The following is a 17,546-nucleotide window of genomic DNA, read 5'->3' on the forward strand; positions in this document are numbered from 1 at the left end:
GGCTGACCAACTTAAAGTCATTTTGTGCTTAAAATAAGCTCAAAAAAATAATTGAGCCCATTTGACTTAGCTTATCTAAAGCAGCTTATAAGCTGAAAACAGCTTATAAGCCAAAAATAAATAAATTAGACTACCTCAACTTATTTTCTTTAGCTTATAAATTGTTTGCAGGTTATGCCGGCTCTTAAACTCTTTATTTTTCTTGTAGCTTTTGGAGTGCTTTTTCAATGGTGAAATATGTGTCACCCAAATATCCAAAAGGACAAACGAAATCTCAAATAGTAATAACTGTGGATTACTTCTCATGTAAGAAAAGATTAAAAATTGCTTGTGGTTACTTATTACCTTTGGTTCTAATGTTTTAACCTGGTCAAATTTAATTTCTTTTTCCTTTTTCCCTAATGTACATTATTAGATTTAGGAAGTGTGCATTGGGCATCATTAACTAGTATATATATAGACGTGGTCCGAGGTATAGTATTATTATGTGATAGAACAGAAAATAGAATTTCAGTTTTAAGAGTCACATAGCCAAAAATTCTCTCAATTCCACTTCATTGAAAAACAAGTTACCCCAAATTCTTTGCAATACAACTTCATACACTTTACTTCACTACCCAAAGGTTAGTTCAATATTGCACTTCCTCATTAATGCATGAAAGTAAGACAGCCAACGAAATCCTTTATTAAATCTCACTACTTGTAGTAGTAGTAGTAGTAAGGTTAGTTAGGGCTTCAATAAGCAAACAAACATCTTTTTTATTACCTTTGTGGACTACGTAGATTTATAAGTTTCTATTTTTGCAGTTGATTAAAGTTGACAACAAAAAAGGGGAAAAAACAAACAAACAATGCTGATGCTATAGTATTTTTTTTAGGTTTTGGTGATGCTATAGGATATTTGTGCTACTGAGGAGGCTATATTGTTTGTTTTGTCGTTGTGGTACTGAAGTAGGGGTAAGGTTTGCGTACACACTATTCTCCTCAGACCCCACTTGCAGGATTACACTGCAGTGTGTTGTTGTTGTTATTGTGGTACTGAGGTGATCTTTTTTTTGTGTATACGCGAACTTGGGGTAAGTCCATTTACTCTGTAGTATTGAAGGGAAAAAAGAAGAAGAAGAAATGGAGCCTGATGGTTTTGAAGCAGGAGCTTATAGGGCTGAGAGATTAAGAATGCATGGAGTTGAATTGGATGGTGACCCTTATGTCGTGCCTCGTAGTGGGTTAATGGGAAATTCTTCGCGTACGCGGAGGAGTTTGAGCCCTTGGAGAGGGGAAGGGCCCCGTGGAGTTAGTAGGCGTAGGGGTGAATTAATGGATAGTGGGGTAATGGAACAATCTTCACGTAGGCAGAGGAGTTTGAGCCCTCGGAGAGAGGAAGGGCCCCTCGGAGTTAGTAGGTGTAGGGGTGAGTTAATGGTGAGAGATGAAGAGTTCAGTGATAGAGGTGACATAAGGGAACCCCAGTTGAGGAGAGGGTTGATGGTTAGAAATCAAGATTTTAGTGATAGAGGTGATATAATGGAACCCCAGTTGAGGAGGAGAGGGTTAATGGTGAGAGATGAAGAATTTAGTTATAAAGGTGATGTTATGGAACCCCAGTTGAGCAGGAGAGGGTTGATGGTGAGAGATGAGGAGTTTAGTCGTGGAGGCAATATAGTGCAGCCTAAGTTGAAGTCGCCTGCTTATCAACAAGTGGATGAAAAGCCTCGACGTCATTATGAGGCTTCATTGAGTAGGGATGAGATGGAGAGAAGATATGATGAGCTTGTTGATTATGAGAACAGATATGAAGCTGCACGCACTGGTGTGGATTATGATTATGAGTATGATGGTGCAAGAAGTGTTCAAGGCCATAATTCGAATAAAGATAGAGGTGGTGTGCATCATCATGGGTTGGACAGACATAAACTGTTGGCTTTGGAGGATGGAGCGTCCCGGTCTAAGGAATGTTTGACCACATCCTCTGGAACCTCTAAGATGAATTATGCACCTATGATTCAAGATGATATGCATTTTCTTGGGGATATTCATTCAAGGAGTTCCACGAAGCTTAGACAACCATTATATCTCAATGAATATAGTGAAAATCACAGTTATAATACCCTACAAGATTATGCAGCTGGGCATAAGGAACTGACAGGCTATCAATATGATAAAGTTAGTTCTCCCAGGGGTGACAATTTGAACTATGTATATCCTGAAGGGAGACCAAGAGATACTAGTGATTATGTTCATTCATATGAAAGGACTAGTTTGCTTGAACAAGCGATTCTGCCAAGGCGACTGGATTACCATAGCAGCAAAGATGAACATTCTAATTCCTATGATGAGAGGCGGAGGAGATCGCCCCAGCTCGAACATGAAATGGAAATGCTTGGAGATAGGGTACGACTAAAGAACATTGAATCAGGTGTTATTGGATGCGATGGTCATCCAATTCTGTCAGTAAAGAGGAATTACATTTTAGATGAAGAAAAGATGGGGCATAATTCTGGACCGGTTGTGTTCAGTAGCTTGAAGAGAAACATTAACAGAGCTCAAGATATAGATTATAGGAATGAGGTGTGGGATGATCAAGATGATAGTGGCTTATTGTCTCCGGAGAACTTTGAGGATGACAAGTGGTTTGGAGAGGCAGAAAGAACATACAGCAGGGACCTTTACGATAGAGTTGCTGCCACTGATGGCTTATTGTCGTATCGCGGTTCAATAGATCAGGGGCAAAGGCACCTTATTAGACCATATAATCCTGGTAAAAAGCAAAAGGTGCATGAGAATCCAAGTACACTGAGACAGTATGTTTCAATTCAAGGTAACAGGAACTATCATCTTACAAAAAATATTTGGACAAGAGGCAAATATGATAAACAAACAGAAGCATCTCACCACGTGGTTGATGAATTAAAGGATCGGGTAGCTTGTGCAAAAACTGAGTTGCCTGAAGACTCAATTGAATTTAAGCAACTGGTACATAATTTCTTCCTATCTTACACCAAAAAGTTGAATCAGAGTGTTGCGACTCAGAAAAGATACAAGGAGCAAGGCAAGGCCGGTGGCTTATACTGCATTGTTTGTGCCAACAGGTCTGTCTCTTTTATAGCGTTTGAATTGAATGTTAACCATATAGCATATGTTAGTTACGTAATTTGCACTGCCACTTGAATGCTTCAAAATATCACATATTCTGAATTTCTTTTGGACTTCCTATGTTTGTAGTTGAACCATTGTGTGGCATTCGCTCTCTTATCAATAATACAGTCACATCTGGTTATTTAGGAATAATGTCCCATAAGTTTTGAACTATCCTAATGTTAGTTACGTAATTTGCATTGCCACTTGGATGCTTCAAAATATCACATATTCTGAATTTCTTTTGGACTTCCTATGTTTATAGTTGAAGTGTTGAACCATTTTGTGGCATTCGCTCTCTTATCAAGAATACAGTTACATCTGGTTATTTAGGAATAATGTCCCATAAGTTTTGAACTCTCCTAATTGTTTTTACCATCTTTCTGTAACTTATTTGGATTACCGTTAAAGGGAAATACAAATACGTTGATACTTATGACCTGGATCAAAAATAGGAAATATTCATGTTGTGACTACCATTATTGAGTTCTTGTTATTAAGAATTCATAGGATGTTGTTTGATCAGATGAATTGTGGGAGTGGTCCAGCCGAACTATAACATTGTTACATATATTCTGTAAGTCCTATGAGGATGATTAAATAGTAGTTTGCTTGAACCCATTTCTATGCATTGGTCAATTCAGTATCAAATTCTTTTTAATAAGGAACTCAATATTGAATTTTTAAAAGCCTGCCTTTCTTCTCTCGTTTTTCCTTGAACTTAACAGGGTTACATGAAGGTTCATTAAGGATTTGGTTCTTAGTGATCAAGAACCTAAAAAAAGAAACGAGTAAAGTGCGAAATGGTTGACTAGAAATATGTTAGTTCTCCTGTTAACCTGATTAGAAAACAGAAAACATCTATTTGCTGTTCTTTAATATTTTGGAGATAAAAATTGTGTAAGAAATGTGCACTTGTTTCTTTATGAAAGATATTAATGTTTTTCTGATTAAAAGATAAAGTTATAGTGGCAGCAGGAAGACGATATAAAATTTGAAACTGAAGAAGATTTTGTTAAATTCTTTTTTTTTTTTCTTCTGGAGAGGGGGGGAAAGTTCATTGAAATACTTGGGGGTAGTTTTTAGTTCTAATCGTGGTGAAAATTTTCTAGACATGCTCTGTGCTCCCTGTGCTTATGGTTTCTCCACCATCTTAATAAAGCAGCTGAATACATTGTTCTTTGTAGGAGGAATTTGCAGATTCTATTAAGATATAGTAAAGTACAAGCAAGGTCATATGAAAAAGTACAATGTTATGGAGATACTGTGCAGCCAAGGTACAATGACAGAAAAGAAAAACAAACATTGTAGGAAATAGAAATAGAGTAAAAAATAAGTGGATATAGTTATAAGCTATAGTTGACTTCATAGGGATTCTGTATTACTTTTACCTTTAAGTGCAACTTTTTGGAGGTGTCCAACATACCCTTAATGCTGAGGAATACAAAGTTAACAATTCCAAAAAAAAAAAAAAGTTATAGGCTTTTGAAGGTGTGATTTCTGAGGAGATGGTTATTTTAAAGCTGAGCTTGTGTTGGTTAGAACATGCCTTAGAACCCTCAATATGACTCCCATCTCAGTTTAACCTGGTAACGCCGGTATCGCGTAGTCAAATAAGGATGCTTGATACCCTGTTGTCCTCTTGACTTTTGAATGTTTCTTTTTTGTGCTGCAGTAGGTTGGTGATTTCACTCTCTGTTTCTTCATGGATAGTTTTGCATGGCCCAACTAGTTCTCTAAATTTTTATCTATTGCCTTGTACTAGTTTTTTCTTTGCAACTGCTAAATGCTTGTACTTTCTCAGTCAATTGAAAGAGTTCAAAGATACTCGATCCTTGGCAACACATTGTTTTATGACGCAAAGGTTGGGGTTGAAAGCAAAACACTTGGGTCTTTTCAAGGCAATATGTGTCCTAATGGGGTGGAGCAGTGATGCACCCCCTGAAGGCAAATTATGGATTCCAGTGGCTGTTCCTGCCTCTAATGCTTTAGCCCAGAAAGAAGATCTTATTCTCTGGCCACCAGTGGTTGTTATACATAACTGCTCTGGATTGGTAACTGGCCTAGATGGGGAAAAAGTCACGGCAGCTGTTGAGGACTTTCTAAGAGGTGTGTGTGTTGTACAACTTTTTTTTGTTTATCTGATTTTGAGTTTTGAGCCTCAGGAGGGGGATATTATTTGGAGAAGTAAGGATGGCTGTCTTGCTTCCATCTACTATCAGTAGTCATTTGTTTTCTTAGAGTGCATACCTCCTTTGTCTCATTGTATTTAATGATATATTCTCTTTTCTCTGTAATCTTCAATGGCAGGTAAAGGTTTTAGTGGTGCTAGAATGAGGGTTCGTCTGGCAAAGCCTGGTAGCAGCAGCGTATTACTGGTGAAGTTCTTGGGCATTATTCCTGGCTTTCTGGATGCAGAAAAGCTTCATAACCACTTCATGGAAGAAGAGCGCGGAAGGAAAGACTTTGGAGTTGCAACTTCTACCAAGGGCAAAGGCATCGACAGCAGAAATGTGAAGGGGGATGAAGAGGAACTTTTGCTCTATGGTTACATGGGAATAGCTGAAGACTTGGATAAAGTTGATATTAGCACCAAGAGGAGAAGTTTAATCAAGAGCAAAAAGGAGATTCATGATTTTTTAGATGCTCCTGTCTAACCTGTAGAGGAAGATTAGGATTAAATTTTTTGTTGCAGCTGGGGAGAACACCACCAGCCATCATCCTTTCAGAACATTAGAAAAGCAATGTAGATAGAGGGATGAAAGAAAGGTACAAAGAAAACTAAAGGATTGTGAATTGGGGGATAGAACTCGGTTCATATCCACGTTTTTGTATTAAACATTAATGGCTGCTCTTTTTGCTCTATTATTAGCTGTTCTTTTGCTAAATTTGTGCTGTGGTTTGCGTTTGTAAACTTTTGGTGCAAATCAAGCACACAACATATAGGGGTAAAGGCCACGTTCTTATTGCTTTAATGATTGCATGACTGTGTTGGGCAGCAACTGCTCCAAGAACGTCAAAATCATAATCCAAGTACTGCTTCAAGTAATCCAAGAAAAGTGGAGGGTTAATGTTTATGTTTTAAATATCATTCTTCCCCTGGAGCTGTTCTCAGAATGCAACACTACGTGTATTAATCTATAATGTAACACTACGTGGACTAATCTATAATGTAATACTACGTCGATTTACATGAACCAACAGTTATAGCGTTGATAAAACACATTTTCCTGAGGATCATTACTTTAACAAACAATACAACAGAATGAAAAAGAGGAACAACAACTATTAAATTATTATTCAGTAACTAAACTCTCACAACATTTTCTTGATTACAACTGCAAGTAGAAGACTCATAACCAGACAATTACATAGACTAGCAGACCTTAATTCCAACAAACCAACAGACTCATAACCACAGACAACTACATAGACTAGCAGACATTAATTCCAACAAACCAAAAGACTTCAGGATACAGACATTATTGACAGGGACTTGATCTGCTCTTGTTTAACCAGAGATATCAATAGCCTTCACCTCAGGCTTCTTCTCTTCTACTTTAGGAACAGTCACAGTGAGCACTCCATTCTCCATTGCAGCCTTAATTTCACCCATTTTAACATTCTCAGGCAACCTAAATCTCCTTAAAAACTTACCACTACTCCTCTCTATACGGTGCCACTGATCATTCTTCTCTTCTTGCTCTTTACTCCTCTCACCACTTATCTGTAAAACTCTTCCTTCTTCAACTTCAACTTTCACTTCCTCTTTCTTGATCCCTGGAACATCCACTTTGAAGATATGTGCTTGTGGGGTCTCTTTCCAATCGATTCTTGCATTTGCAAAAGCTGAGGTTTCACTAGTAGAGGATGGGACATTGGCAATTGTGAAGCCTTCAAATGGATCCCACATGTCAAGGGATAAGGGGTCGAAAATGTTGCTCCTGCGACCACCAAAGAAGCTTGGAATCAAAGACATTTTTGTTCTCTTTGGAAAACAGAGGTTCTATAAGAATTTTTGTTTTGATTGTAGAGTTTGATTCGCTTGATGATGATGAAATGAGAGAATGTGCCGTGATATTTATAGTGGAGGTGTATCGAAAGAGAAGGCTATGGACCGAGAAAGTTATGTTGTTCGAGTATAATCTAATATGTTCTTCAGTTAATTAAAGTACAGAGGATGTCTCTACAATATTCGACAGAATTCGTTTTAAATAATTTTACTTTCTAGATACCTCTCTATCTCGAACACACTGGAAAGGTCAAGGAAATGCATAATTTGGGTCTTGATTTTTTGGTAGTTTTTTTTTGTTTGGTCAAAAAGAGTGTTTACTTACCAAATTAAAAAAAAAAAATTTTATTTTTTTAAATTTATCCCTATTAAGTGTTATATGATCAAATTTTAATGTATATTTAATTAGGGATAATTTAATCAAATTATCAATTTTTATCTAAGAATTAATATTTTCTTAAGGGGTGTGTAAATGATTAAACGTACTCTTTTTTTGATCCAGATGGAGTAAAAAATAGCTTTTGCTTCAGAAAATTCGCTAGGCAAAGTTTTTGCTATTCCTCGGGCATAATTTGTGAGCATAAATTAATTTAGGATATTTCAAAATAGTGAACTTGCTCAATTGACTACAAATTCTATTTTATATGCAAAAACTAAAACTTATGACTGATGGATAATAGAAGTTTTTCATAGCTAATATTTTCAAGGTAAGGTTATTTTTTAAATATTTTGTTATGCGGATACAAAAATTCAAGACCGGACACCTTTAGAGACACGTGTCATCTCCGAAGGTGTTTCAACATCATTTTTTTTAAATAAACTGTTTGGTTATACATTGTAAAATTTTCAAGTGAAACGTGTTTAAACATAACTTGAACCACTAGATGTTTTTGTTAACTTCAATGTTAGATATTTTTTTTCAAATTTCAACCAGATTTATGTCGAAACACCTACTTAATTATCATGCAATCCAGTATCCAGCCATTGATATTTAAGTTCTTTTTTTTTTTTTTTTTTGCAACAATACATGGACAATCCACTAAACATAGGCAGTAATTCTTACTTAAGCATCTCAGTTCAAACTAGTATCTATAGACTAGTCGAGGCTGAAATTTATTCAATATCCAAAATAAGAGAGGTGATTCATTCGTTTTCGAATAAAGTTTATAAAGGAAGCTTGAAAACGAAATGCTTGAAACCAACTACAAAAAGAAAGGAAAGCAATACAGTGCTTATTGACCGAACGTTGTTTTATTTCTGTGAATAATACAAGTGTATTTCACTTCATATTAAAAATGATAGAAAACACTTAGAATATATACACAAATTTAGACACGTAAGTCAAGAATGTACATCTCAAATCACCCCTTCTACCTTCAATCTTTGAATATATATCCGACACAATCTAACAATTGAAATACTCTCTGTCTCTTTGACAATATCTTAACAATTTCATATCAAAAACTATAATTGATACAAATGTGAAAGAATGAAACTTTACAATTCTGGTGAACAAAAACAAGATGATAAATGTTACATGCATTATTTCTCAAAGCTACATACATTATTTCCCTTGAATTATCCTAAAGAAAGTGATGAAGAAAAGAACAATAGAACATGTTATGCATAGAGCTGAACAAGTCAAACTTGGAGATGTTCTTGGTTTTATCTCTTTTGGAAGTTGAGAACTCTGATGGCATATACAAAGACAAAGAAGAAGAGAAGAACCCAAGCAAGATGGGCAGCAGCAACTGCTCCAAGAAAGTCAAAATCATAATCCAAGTATTGCTTCAAGTAATCCTTCAATGGAATATAACCAGGAGTACCATCATGTCTAGGAACATGAACTAGTTCTGTTTTGTCTCCCAATTGAGATGTAATGAGACCATAGATTGTCCATGCAACTGGTGAACCCCAGTAGTACCACCTCCACCATATTGGGATTTGCTGCAACATAGTATAGAGATGTCATGTTAATATGTTACTTTAGGTCATGCTTTCTAGGAGTTTTCAGAGCCTTATTGGAGATTTATATCTAAGTAGAAAATATGGAGAACTTTTAGTACTTCTCATATTTTTCCTTTTGTAAAATAGAAATAGTGGACTGAGATGAGTGTAAATGGAGAATCTTCGTCAGTGAGATTTCAATCAATCGACTCCAGGGGCGGATCCACAGTATGATATGTGGGTTCCCAGGAGCTAAGTAACTTTTGTCAGACCCTCTACTAAATATCTATAATTTTTTTACTGTGAACCCAATTATTATTATATATTAACTCGAGGCATTGTAGGAACCCATAAACGTCAAATTCTTTATCACTCTGGTACACTAAACTTGTTTGGAATTGAGACGTAGTAGTAGTTGTTGTATAGTATAAAGATGTCATAAACATTATATTTAATGTCTGTGAAAAGAATAATAATTAGGATATATCAAGATTTCCCTTACCATCCTAGGAATGAGGAAACCAGAGAAGAGGTTCCAGAAACTGAGGAAGAAAGACATAACAATTGCTGCTATCTGGTAATTTGGAGTGAGGGCTACGAGCATCATTCCATATAGTGTGAAGTAGACGAAGCACATGAACACATAGTAGTAGAACCAGAAGAACTTATCAGCTTGCCATTCAAATCCAATCATCGAGTAAAGGATTAGGCTGTAAAGGAATGTCTGGATCCCGACATAGATTGTTTCCACAGTCACCTGTCAAGGAACAAACAATAAGCTCGATTTGTTCACATATGGATGCTTTTACAATCCATTTAAGCTAGATGTTCAGTTCATATACCTGAGCGAAAGCATATGGTAAGGCTGAAAACATTCCTGCTGCTCTTTCACGATAAAAGACCGTTCTCTCAATAGCTACAACAGATTGTACAGCAGAAGTGTTTGTTCCTCCAAGAAATAAAACAGCAGCATACATTGCTCCCATAAGATTTGAAAGGTCCTGTTGTCTTTCGCTGATAGAAAGAAAAGTTCGTTTAAGATATTGTATACTTCCAGTGCAAAAAATTGAAGCTCAGTATTCAATTTTTAGGAGAATGACTCACAATTTTCCTCCTTTGTCCCAGAAAATGACGCCAAATATAATTCCAATGACTGTTGTCATGAAAAATCTGATGACATTGTACTGTGGATTCCTCCAGTAAGACCAATGTTGTTTCCAGAAACATGCCTTGAATTGAGTCAACAAAGGCTGAGAGTATTTAGTAGGGAAGTACAAGTCCTTGGACCCTGGTGCTGGAGTACTTAGTTCCTTAATTAGTTCTTCATTTCTCCTGCAAATTTGGAACATTTAAGAGAATGTTTAGTATGATTGAAACATGGATGTAGGATACGAAACAACCAATAATGGTAATGGATCAATTTGATTGTTTCTCATACCTATACAGATCAGAGTTGGTATAAATTTCTGCGAAATCTACGCCAAGCTGAGATTCAACGGATGCAGCACTGACCTCAAGCATCCAAGTAGCAGGATTATATCCATCTTTGATCTTTGTAACCCCAGGAACAGACTGAAACAGTTCGCATATAAGAAATCGTTTGCATGATTCTAGAGGACTTATAATAGAATGGTTAAGTACTGCACAAGTTCTATAATCATCTCACTTCAAAGTACTCTGTCAAGTGTTGAGAATTGCGACCGAGGGGTCCAGCATAGATGACTTGTCCTCCTCTCTTCATCAAGAATAACTGCATGGATCGTGGCATTGTATAGTAAGGCTATCATAATATGAACTAGTTATAGATGTTGGACTAGATTAAACAAAAAGGGATAATACCTTTTTGGACTGCCCTAAAAAATAATAGCCAGTAAATGTATATGCTTTGTATATTAAGTATAAATTTCCTCATATATACATATTGTATACATTAATATACATATAATCTACATAAACATACATATTATATACATAAACAGTGTATATGTTTTGTATATCTTGGCTAGCGGCCGTAATTAATTCAGCTGAAGGGCCAAAAATGAAAAAGCACATCAACAAATTAGTACCTCATCGAATGATTCGAATATGTCGATACTTGGTTGATGAATTGTGCAAACTACAGTTCTCCCAGTATCCACTGTGTTCCTTACAGCTCTCATGACAATTGCAGCAGCTCGAGCATCCAGACCGGATGTAGGCTCATCCATGAAGATGATGGAAGGATTGGCAACCAACTCCACGGCTATAGTAAGCCGCTTTCTTTGTTCAGTCGATAATCCATCAACTCCTGGAAGGCCAACTAGAGAGTCTCTCAATATTGTAAGCTCAACCAACTCCATCACTTCCTCCACAAACATCTGAACAAAACAAAAGAATGGTCAATACTAACATATTCTGATAGACATTTTCATTCTGCCAAAGAGATCTTGTAGGCAAAATAAGGGGAGCATGCTATACCATTCGAGTTTCGTTGTTGACATCTGAAGGAAGACGCAACCAGGCAGAGTATAGAAGAGATTCATAAACAGTGACATGTGGAGAATGAATGTCATTTTGTTCACAGTAGCCACTAACTCGAGCGAATGTCTCTTGGATCTTTGAATAGCCAGAAACACATATATTCCCATCAATGTATCCACCAGTTTTTCTTCCAGCTAAAACATCCATCAAAGTAGTCTTCCCAGCACCACTCACACCCATTAATGCTGTTAGAACACCTGGTCTAAAAGCACCACTCACTTCTCGTAGAAGCTGGAGTCGCGTTTCTTCAATTCCTTGACTTTTCATTTCCTGATTCAGCGATCATTCATTGACCAGTAAGGAATTTTGTTTATATAAAGGCAACATTTAACTCAGATATTCCTTTTCCAATTATTAGTAAGCCATTAGATGTAAGAAAAGAACTTACAGAAGGCATATCAACATAGTAATTCACATGCTCAAATGAAAGGGACAAAGGCTGGAAGGGCAGCACCATGCCCTTTTTGTTGGTTGCACTGGCTGCACCATTTGAATTTACATCTTGTGAAGTGTCCTTTCCTGATATATCAAATCACATACATAAGCAGCTGCTAGCACATCAACGATATTTGTTACATATAAATAAAATTCTTCAAAACAAAGAGACGGTCTTAATCTTGAACCTTCATCTGGTATTACTTTCATCTTCTTTTCCTTGTTTTGACTATCTTCCTCATTCACCATAACAGATTTAGTATCACCAAGAGCTGCAATGAAGTTTTAAAAGACGGTCAATACAAAAGCTTGTGTTTGGTTCATAGGGAGAAAATCTCTACCAAGTATCATCTCTTACGTTTTAGGTATGTGAGTGCTGCAACGAAGCAGAGGTTGAAAAACAATGAGAACGCGAACAGTGCAATGACACAAAGCCAGTACCAAATGTCCTCTGTAAACATCCCTCTGGCTTTAAGAAGCTCTATTCCAACTGTTTTTCCTGGAAAGCTTGGATCCTCATTGGGCTGGAAGAGGGTAAGATATTCTCAGACTATCTAAAGATAGAAATAAAATATGAACATCTAAGATGCGACTATGCTAAGTTACCTTGTTCCATCTTTTGTCAAGAAATTCTACAAGAACTATCGCGTTCTGTCCATATGACATGGGGGAAAGGTAATATGCCCATTTCATCCAAGGTTGGAGGTCATCTGTTGGAAAAAACAGTTGCTTATATAAGAATCACATTGCGATAGGAATTTCAATCTTGACATGATGAACTAACTAGTCTCACTTCATTAGCTAATATGATCTAGTTTCAGTTGCTAACCTTTGGCAATGATAAATCCACCAAGGACAAAAACTGACAACAATGTGAAGGTACCAAGAGTGTTGGCCACAACTTGTGTTCTTCCAAGGGCTGCAATGAAACGGAAGAGTCCCAACGCCATCTGGTGAATACCAACATAGGCCAAATACTGCCGGAAAAACCTATTTAAGGTGATCAACTTGTTAGTGAATTTTGAAAATTTGACATTGCCCACTAGGACTGTGTCAGTTATGTGATACACTTTTCTTTTTAGTTTTTCCAAAGAAGAACGACACCTTTCTATATTGAGAAGCAATTTAACTTTAGACTACTCATTTTACCCTTAATCAGATGATTTATAGTCACACAAATATCTATGGCTTGTTTTGGACCACAAGTTTAAAAAATCTTCTATCTTTTTTCAACTTCATGTCCAGTCAACGTGCATCACATAAATTGGTACGGAGGGAGTAATACATAAGAGGATATAGCGGACATACCTATCAGCTGCAGGTGCAAATCCAACAGTGTAGTATGTGAGGAGGATCCATATTCCTGACTCCATCAATGAAATGGGGATCCTAAGGAGCCAAATTGGAAGAGCAAAAGCCCATGCCGGATAAAACAAAGCATCTCTTTGCTTAAAGAAGACTGGAAGTCTGAAAATAGTCATTGCAAGCTCGGCCATGCCATTGAACATCACATTGAGAAGGCTGAAAAACAGTGCACCATAAAATTTTCCTCCATCTTCTGCTTCACCGTGCTTCATTTTCGTTCTAAAGAATACAGTGAATGTAAAGATAGCCATGATGGTGATCTGAACAGTCTTGAAAATGTAGACGAAGGAGTTGCGTTTCATCAACAGCCACTCCCTAGATAAGCATGCTTTGAAGAGTTCTTTGTTAGAGATACCATACTTTTCTTTCACCAATGCTGCAGGGTGGGTCCTACTTCTGTCATAAGGAACTTGAACTTCACCGAAAAGCTTTAGCCCGATATGGAAGGATTTGAAGTGCTCGACAAAGTCACGTACTGATACAAATTGATGGGGGACATTTTTTTTGGACCAGTATTGCTCTTGATCTTTCTTGGAAGTAACCTCTTGAAGAAAATCTGCAACTCCTTTCCTTTCAGGACATTTAAATCCGACACTCTCAAAGAACTCAAGAACATTTTCACGCGGACCTTGATAGACAACTTGCCCTTCTGAAAGCAAGATAATATCATCAAATAGATCAAAGGTTTCAGGGGCTGGCTGAAGTAGGGAGATTATCATTGTCACATTCATAATATGAACCATCTGTCTCATATATTTGACTATTTGAAATGTTGTTGAACTATCAAGACCAGTCGATATTTCATCCATCAAGAAAACTTTTGCTGGCCCAACCAACATTTCTCCTGAAGTATGTATCTTTCATGAGAATAGAATAATGGAAACCAACTTTAGAACTTGACTAGTTTAACTGATCATATACCTGTTGTTACACGCTTCTTTTGTCCACCGGAAATACCCCTTCTCATTTCATCACCGACCATTGTATCAGAACAAATATCCAGTCCAAGTATCTGGTGAAATAAATTTGTTAGTCACCTTAACATATGTGGAAAATAAATGGAACTCCATATTTTAGGAGGGAAAGCGGACCTTGAGAATAGAGTCAGTGACCATATTGGTCTTTTGTCCAGCCACTGATATGGCTTTCATGAATGCATCTATCTCAGGGTCTGGTTTAATTCCTGAATCTTTTTCTCGTCTCGAGAGCTCTGCTAGCAGTTCATATCTGGCACCAACTCCAAAGCAACGTCCTGAGAAATCCAAGGTCTCTCTTACTGTCATCTCACCATGATGAAGATCATGCTGGCTGATATAAGCACAAGTTCTCTGAGGAATGAACTCTTTGAGTTCATGACCACAGTGGGTGACCTTTCCCTTTATCTACATTTGTTTGAAAGGAACAAAGTTCAAGAATGTCAAGTGTTAACAAGATTATCGGATTTTTCATTTAAAGAATACCAAAATTGATCTGTCTGAAAGAAAACTCAATTTTTTCGCCTGTTTTTCCTTTTTAGGACAGCTTTTAGTAAATGACTCTCTTTTTATTTATGTTGCAACTTATGGACCTTTTAGCCTACGGTATAAAGATCCCTTTTGAGTAAACTGAAAACCTTATGAGAAAACGTCAGATAACGGTCTAAAATATTGTAGATGTTATAGCATAGTCTAAAATTTTCTCAGTCCCAAGGACTATATTTGCACAATTTTTAAATATAGGGACAAAATCTAGGTGGAGGCCTAAGAAAGGAATATTTGCGTAAAGCTGAATGAAAATGACACACCCTAAGATCTTGCTCCAGCTTTCCTGCCAGTGCCTTCAACAATGTAGTTTTTCCAGAGGCTGGAGGTCCAAGAAGCAGTGTCATCCTAAAAATTGAAAGATTTCATCAAAGAGCCAGAACATAGGAGTTCAAAACTATGTCTAGAGATATTGTAAAGCGAGGCATAAATGTTAGGACAAAGACACCATACCTTGATGGTCTTACAATTCCAGAAATGTCATCAAGTATTTTGACAGATTTCTTCTTAGAAGGGGAAAGCCTCAGAAGCCCAAGAAGTGCCTATTATCCATAAGAAAACAAAGAGTGATCCTCAAACTTAAGTATCAATACTTGAAAAGATATCTTCTGATTAATGTCTTAGATATACAAAAGATTCAGATAATGCAAATTTAACTACCTCTAATGAGTTGATGGTTGAATTCCATAGTGTTGGAAGAGCTCTGCTGCCAACATATGCATCTCCTTCAATTGACAAGTGCTCAAACCTGATCTCGATTTTTGGAATATCGATCCCAACCCTGTTCGACAAAGTTTATTATTATCTTATACTTTCTAGTTCAAACAATAAGAACTTTGATTCTTGAAAAAGCTGAAAAAAGTAGTTCATATTTTTTTTCCACCTTTCGATACGATCTTTAAGCCTGAGAAGGAATCTCTCATTGTCTTCATCAATACCATTTAATATACCATCCATAAGTTGCTTCTTTTCTTGAATTCCCATATGTGCCACATCAACTTGTTCATGAACAGTTCTTCCATTGTCCAACACTTGCTTCAAGATTCCCTTCCTCATTCTGTCATAAGTTGGAAGCCTCTCAATTGCAGCCCATTTCAGCTCATCTTCATCATCTTGCCTCCCACTTTTCGCGAAAACATCCACTCCCGGAGCACCAAATGCCTCGCGAAGGCTTGCTGAAGCCCATGATCCCCTCTTGCTAGCTGAAGAAAAACTCGCCTTTTTGCTCATAGACCTCACCAGTTCATTTTCCCTCATTGATGTAGCCATCCTTATCCTCTACCGAGCTTTTTCACTCTGTCCAGGACCAAGTTTTCTTGAATATTTCCCTCAATGGTGTTCTACACAACAATGGAAAAACAAAAATGTGGTACTTCAGTTATGCTCAATGCCTATGGCGAAGCCAGAATCTTCGCTAAGGGCGTTCAAGATTTAGTATATATCTATATTAAATTTTTTTTTTTTTTGAACAATATACACAATATTATTTTCTATATATAAAATATATTTTCCGACCAAGGGTGTTCAGCTGACCACCCTTCAGTCTATGTAGCTATGCCACTCTTCACTGGAATATATCACAGTGAAAAGAAAGCATTAAATAATCAGTGAACTTACCTAAGTATATACAGTGAATGAAATAGAATCAATATGAATGCCACTTTAGAAATCTAAGGCTTTTTCTGCCTTCTTCTTTTTCTTCTTTCTTTCTTTCTGTTTTTTCTAATTTTTATTTTTTATATATTTTTGTATTTCCCTTTTCTTTATCTTGCTGACTTTCAACTGTAGTGGAGAAAGGGGAAATCTTGGGTTGAATTGGAGGAACTTAGTGAGGAAGTATATATAGTGAAGGTTTCTATGTCTGGAGATGATAATAAAGCCAAGAATAAGTATATTTTAGAGTTTACAGGCAATCATACTTTTGTATACCATGTTTTGTCAGATTTTGGAGTTTCCAACAGATTCAAGTTTTTGTCTTTTCTTGATCATAAAAGTTCAAATTTATAAGTTTCTACTGTTACAGACAGATTTAAAGTCGCAAAATTTTAAATTGGTAAACTTCCTGTGTGATCTAAATTTATTTTTATGGGTTAAGTGAAATTATAATTTTTCGTTGATGGATGGTTTTGTATGACTCGAATCCAGGATCTCTACATACTTTGATCCCATGGTTGAATGCCTATCTAAAAGTTAAAAATGTTAGAGCGATAACACTTTATTATTTAGGTTTGTAATGTCAACATGATATAGTAGGGTAAAATAAAATAATAGAGCTGTTGTAGAAGTTAGCTTTAATCCTGAAATTGGTCATTTTCTCAAAGAGAAATCTTGAAAAGTTAGAAAGAGTTTTCAAAGCTATTTACCACATGGAACATACTCATTATATCATGCTAGTAGTCCAAGCAAATTACGCCTCAATTCCAAATCCAAACTAACAACTAATTGAGTTTTGTTATAAGAATCATCTATATCCATTCTGCTCTATAAGTCATGCCTAATTACATTATCTGTCCACACGCAATCAAGCTACTGCATCCTCCTCCTTTATTCGAATTTGTGATTGGTTATTATATTTTTTGCTGATGTCATGTGAAGGAGTTATACAATCACAT

General features: G+C 36.5%; 3 protein-coding genes across 4 annotated transcripts; 1 reads left to right on the forward strand and 2 right to left on the reverse strand.

Moving 5' to 3' along the window:
- The first annotated feature begins 273 nt into the window (after nucleotides 1-273).
- On the forward strand, nucleotides 274-5,993 carry LOC132615405 (uncharacterized). 2 transcript variants are annotated; one of them, XM_060330011.1, is made up of 3 exons: nucleotides 274-3,089; nucleotides 4,901-5,244; nucleotides 5,446-5,993. In XM_060330011.1, the coding sequence occupies exons 1-3, from the start codon at nucleotides 1,126-1,128 to the stop codon at nucleotides 5,790-5,792; spliced, it is 2,655 nt and encodes an 884-aa protein (XP_060185994.1). In that variant the 5' UTR covers nucleotides 274-1,125; the 3' UTR covers nucleotides 5,793-5,993. The 2 variants fall into 2 exon arrangements, with proteins under 2 accessions (XP_060185994.1, XP_060185995.1); XM_060330012.1 differs by having other exon boundaries at nucleotides 277-3,089; nucleotides 4,940-5,244.
- A 408-nt stretch (nucleotides 5,994-6,401) lies between these two features.
- On the reverse strand, nucleotides 6,402-7,241 carry LOC132615406 (17.8 kDa class I heat shock protein-like). The gene has a single exon (XM_060330013.1). The coding sequence runs from the start codon at nucleotides 7,112-7,114 to the stop codon at nucleotides 6,647-6,649; it is 468 nt and encodes a 155-aa protein (XP_060185996.1). The 5' UTR covers nucleotides 7,115-7,241; the 3' UTR covers nucleotides 6,402-6,646.
- Nucleotides 7,242-8,584: 1,343 nt separating this feature from the next.
- Nucleotides 8,585-16,369, reverse strand: LOC132615403 (pleiotropic drug resistance protein 2-like). Its single transcript, XM_060330010.1, has 20 exons — nucleotides 15,818-16,369; nucleotides 15,595-15,715; nucleotides 15,388-15,476; nucleotides 15,198-15,282; nucleotides 14,506-14,796; nucleotides 14,336-14,426; nucleotides 13,358-14,258; nucleotides 12,879-13,039; nucleotides 12,656-12,759; nucleotides 12,408-12,573; nucleotides 12,238-12,321; nucleotides 12,003-12,133; nucleotides 11,552-11,884; nucleotides 11,161-11,451; nucleotides 10,761-10,844; nucleotides 10,533-10,666; nucleotides 10,199-10,426; nucleotides 9,937-10,108; nucleotides 9,597-9,851; nucleotides 8,585-9,094 (listed from the first exon to the last, which is right to left on the reverse strand). Exons 1-20 carry the CDS (start codon nucleotides 16,201-16,203, stop codon nucleotides 8,813-8,815), a joined length of 4,389 nt encoding a protein of 1,462 aa, XP_060185993.1. The 5' UTR covers nucleotides 16,204-16,369; the 3' UTR covers nucleotides 8,585-8,812.
- Between the last annotated feature and the right edge of the window lie 1,177 nt (nucleotides 16,370-17,546).

The sequence above is a fragment of the Lycium barbarum genome, chromosome 10 (assembly GCF_019175385.1).
Source record: "Lycium barbarum isolate Lr01 chromosome 10, ASM1917538v2, whole genome shotgun sequence".
Taxonomy (NCBI): Eukaryota; Viridiplantae; Streptophyta; class Magnoliopsida; order Solanales; family Solanaceae; genus Lycium; species Lycium barbarum.

What these genes read in the sequence shown, in the direction of transcription:
- LOC132615406 (XM_060330013.1), bottom strand. Translation starts at nt 7,114, where the DNA reads ATGTCTTTGATTCCAAGCTTCTTTGGTGGTCGCAGGAGCAACATTTTC.
- LOC132615405 (XM_060330011.1), top strand. Translation starts at nt 1,126, where the DNA reads ATGGAGCCTGATGGTTTTGAAGCAGGAGCTTATAGGGCTGAGAGATTA. An exon ending in TGCATTGTTTGTGCCAACAG is followed by an intron (nt 3,090 to 4,900) that starts GTCTGTCTCTTT and finishes GCCTTGTACTAG; the next exon opens with TTTTTTCTTTGCAACTGCTA. An exon ending in TGTTGAGGACTTTCTAAGAG is followed by an intron (nt 5,245 to 5,445) that starts GTGTGTGTGTTG and finishes CTTCAATGGCAG; the next exon opens with GTAAAGGTTTTAGTGGTGCT.
- LOC132615403 (XM_060330010.1), bottom strand. Translation starts at nt 16,203, where the DNA reads ATGGCTACATCAATGAGGGAAAATGAACTGGTGAGGTCTATGAGCAAA. An exon ending in TTTGCACCTGCAGCTGATAG is followed by an intron (nt 13,040 to 13,357) that starts GTATGTCCGCTA and finishes CACCTTAAATAG; the next exon opens with GTTTTTCCGGCAGTATTTGG. An exon ending in GTTTCCTCATTCCTAGGATG is followed by an intron (nt 9,095 to 9,596) that starts GTAAGGGAAATC and finishes ACTATGTTGCAG; the next exon opens with CAAATCCCAATATGGTGGAG.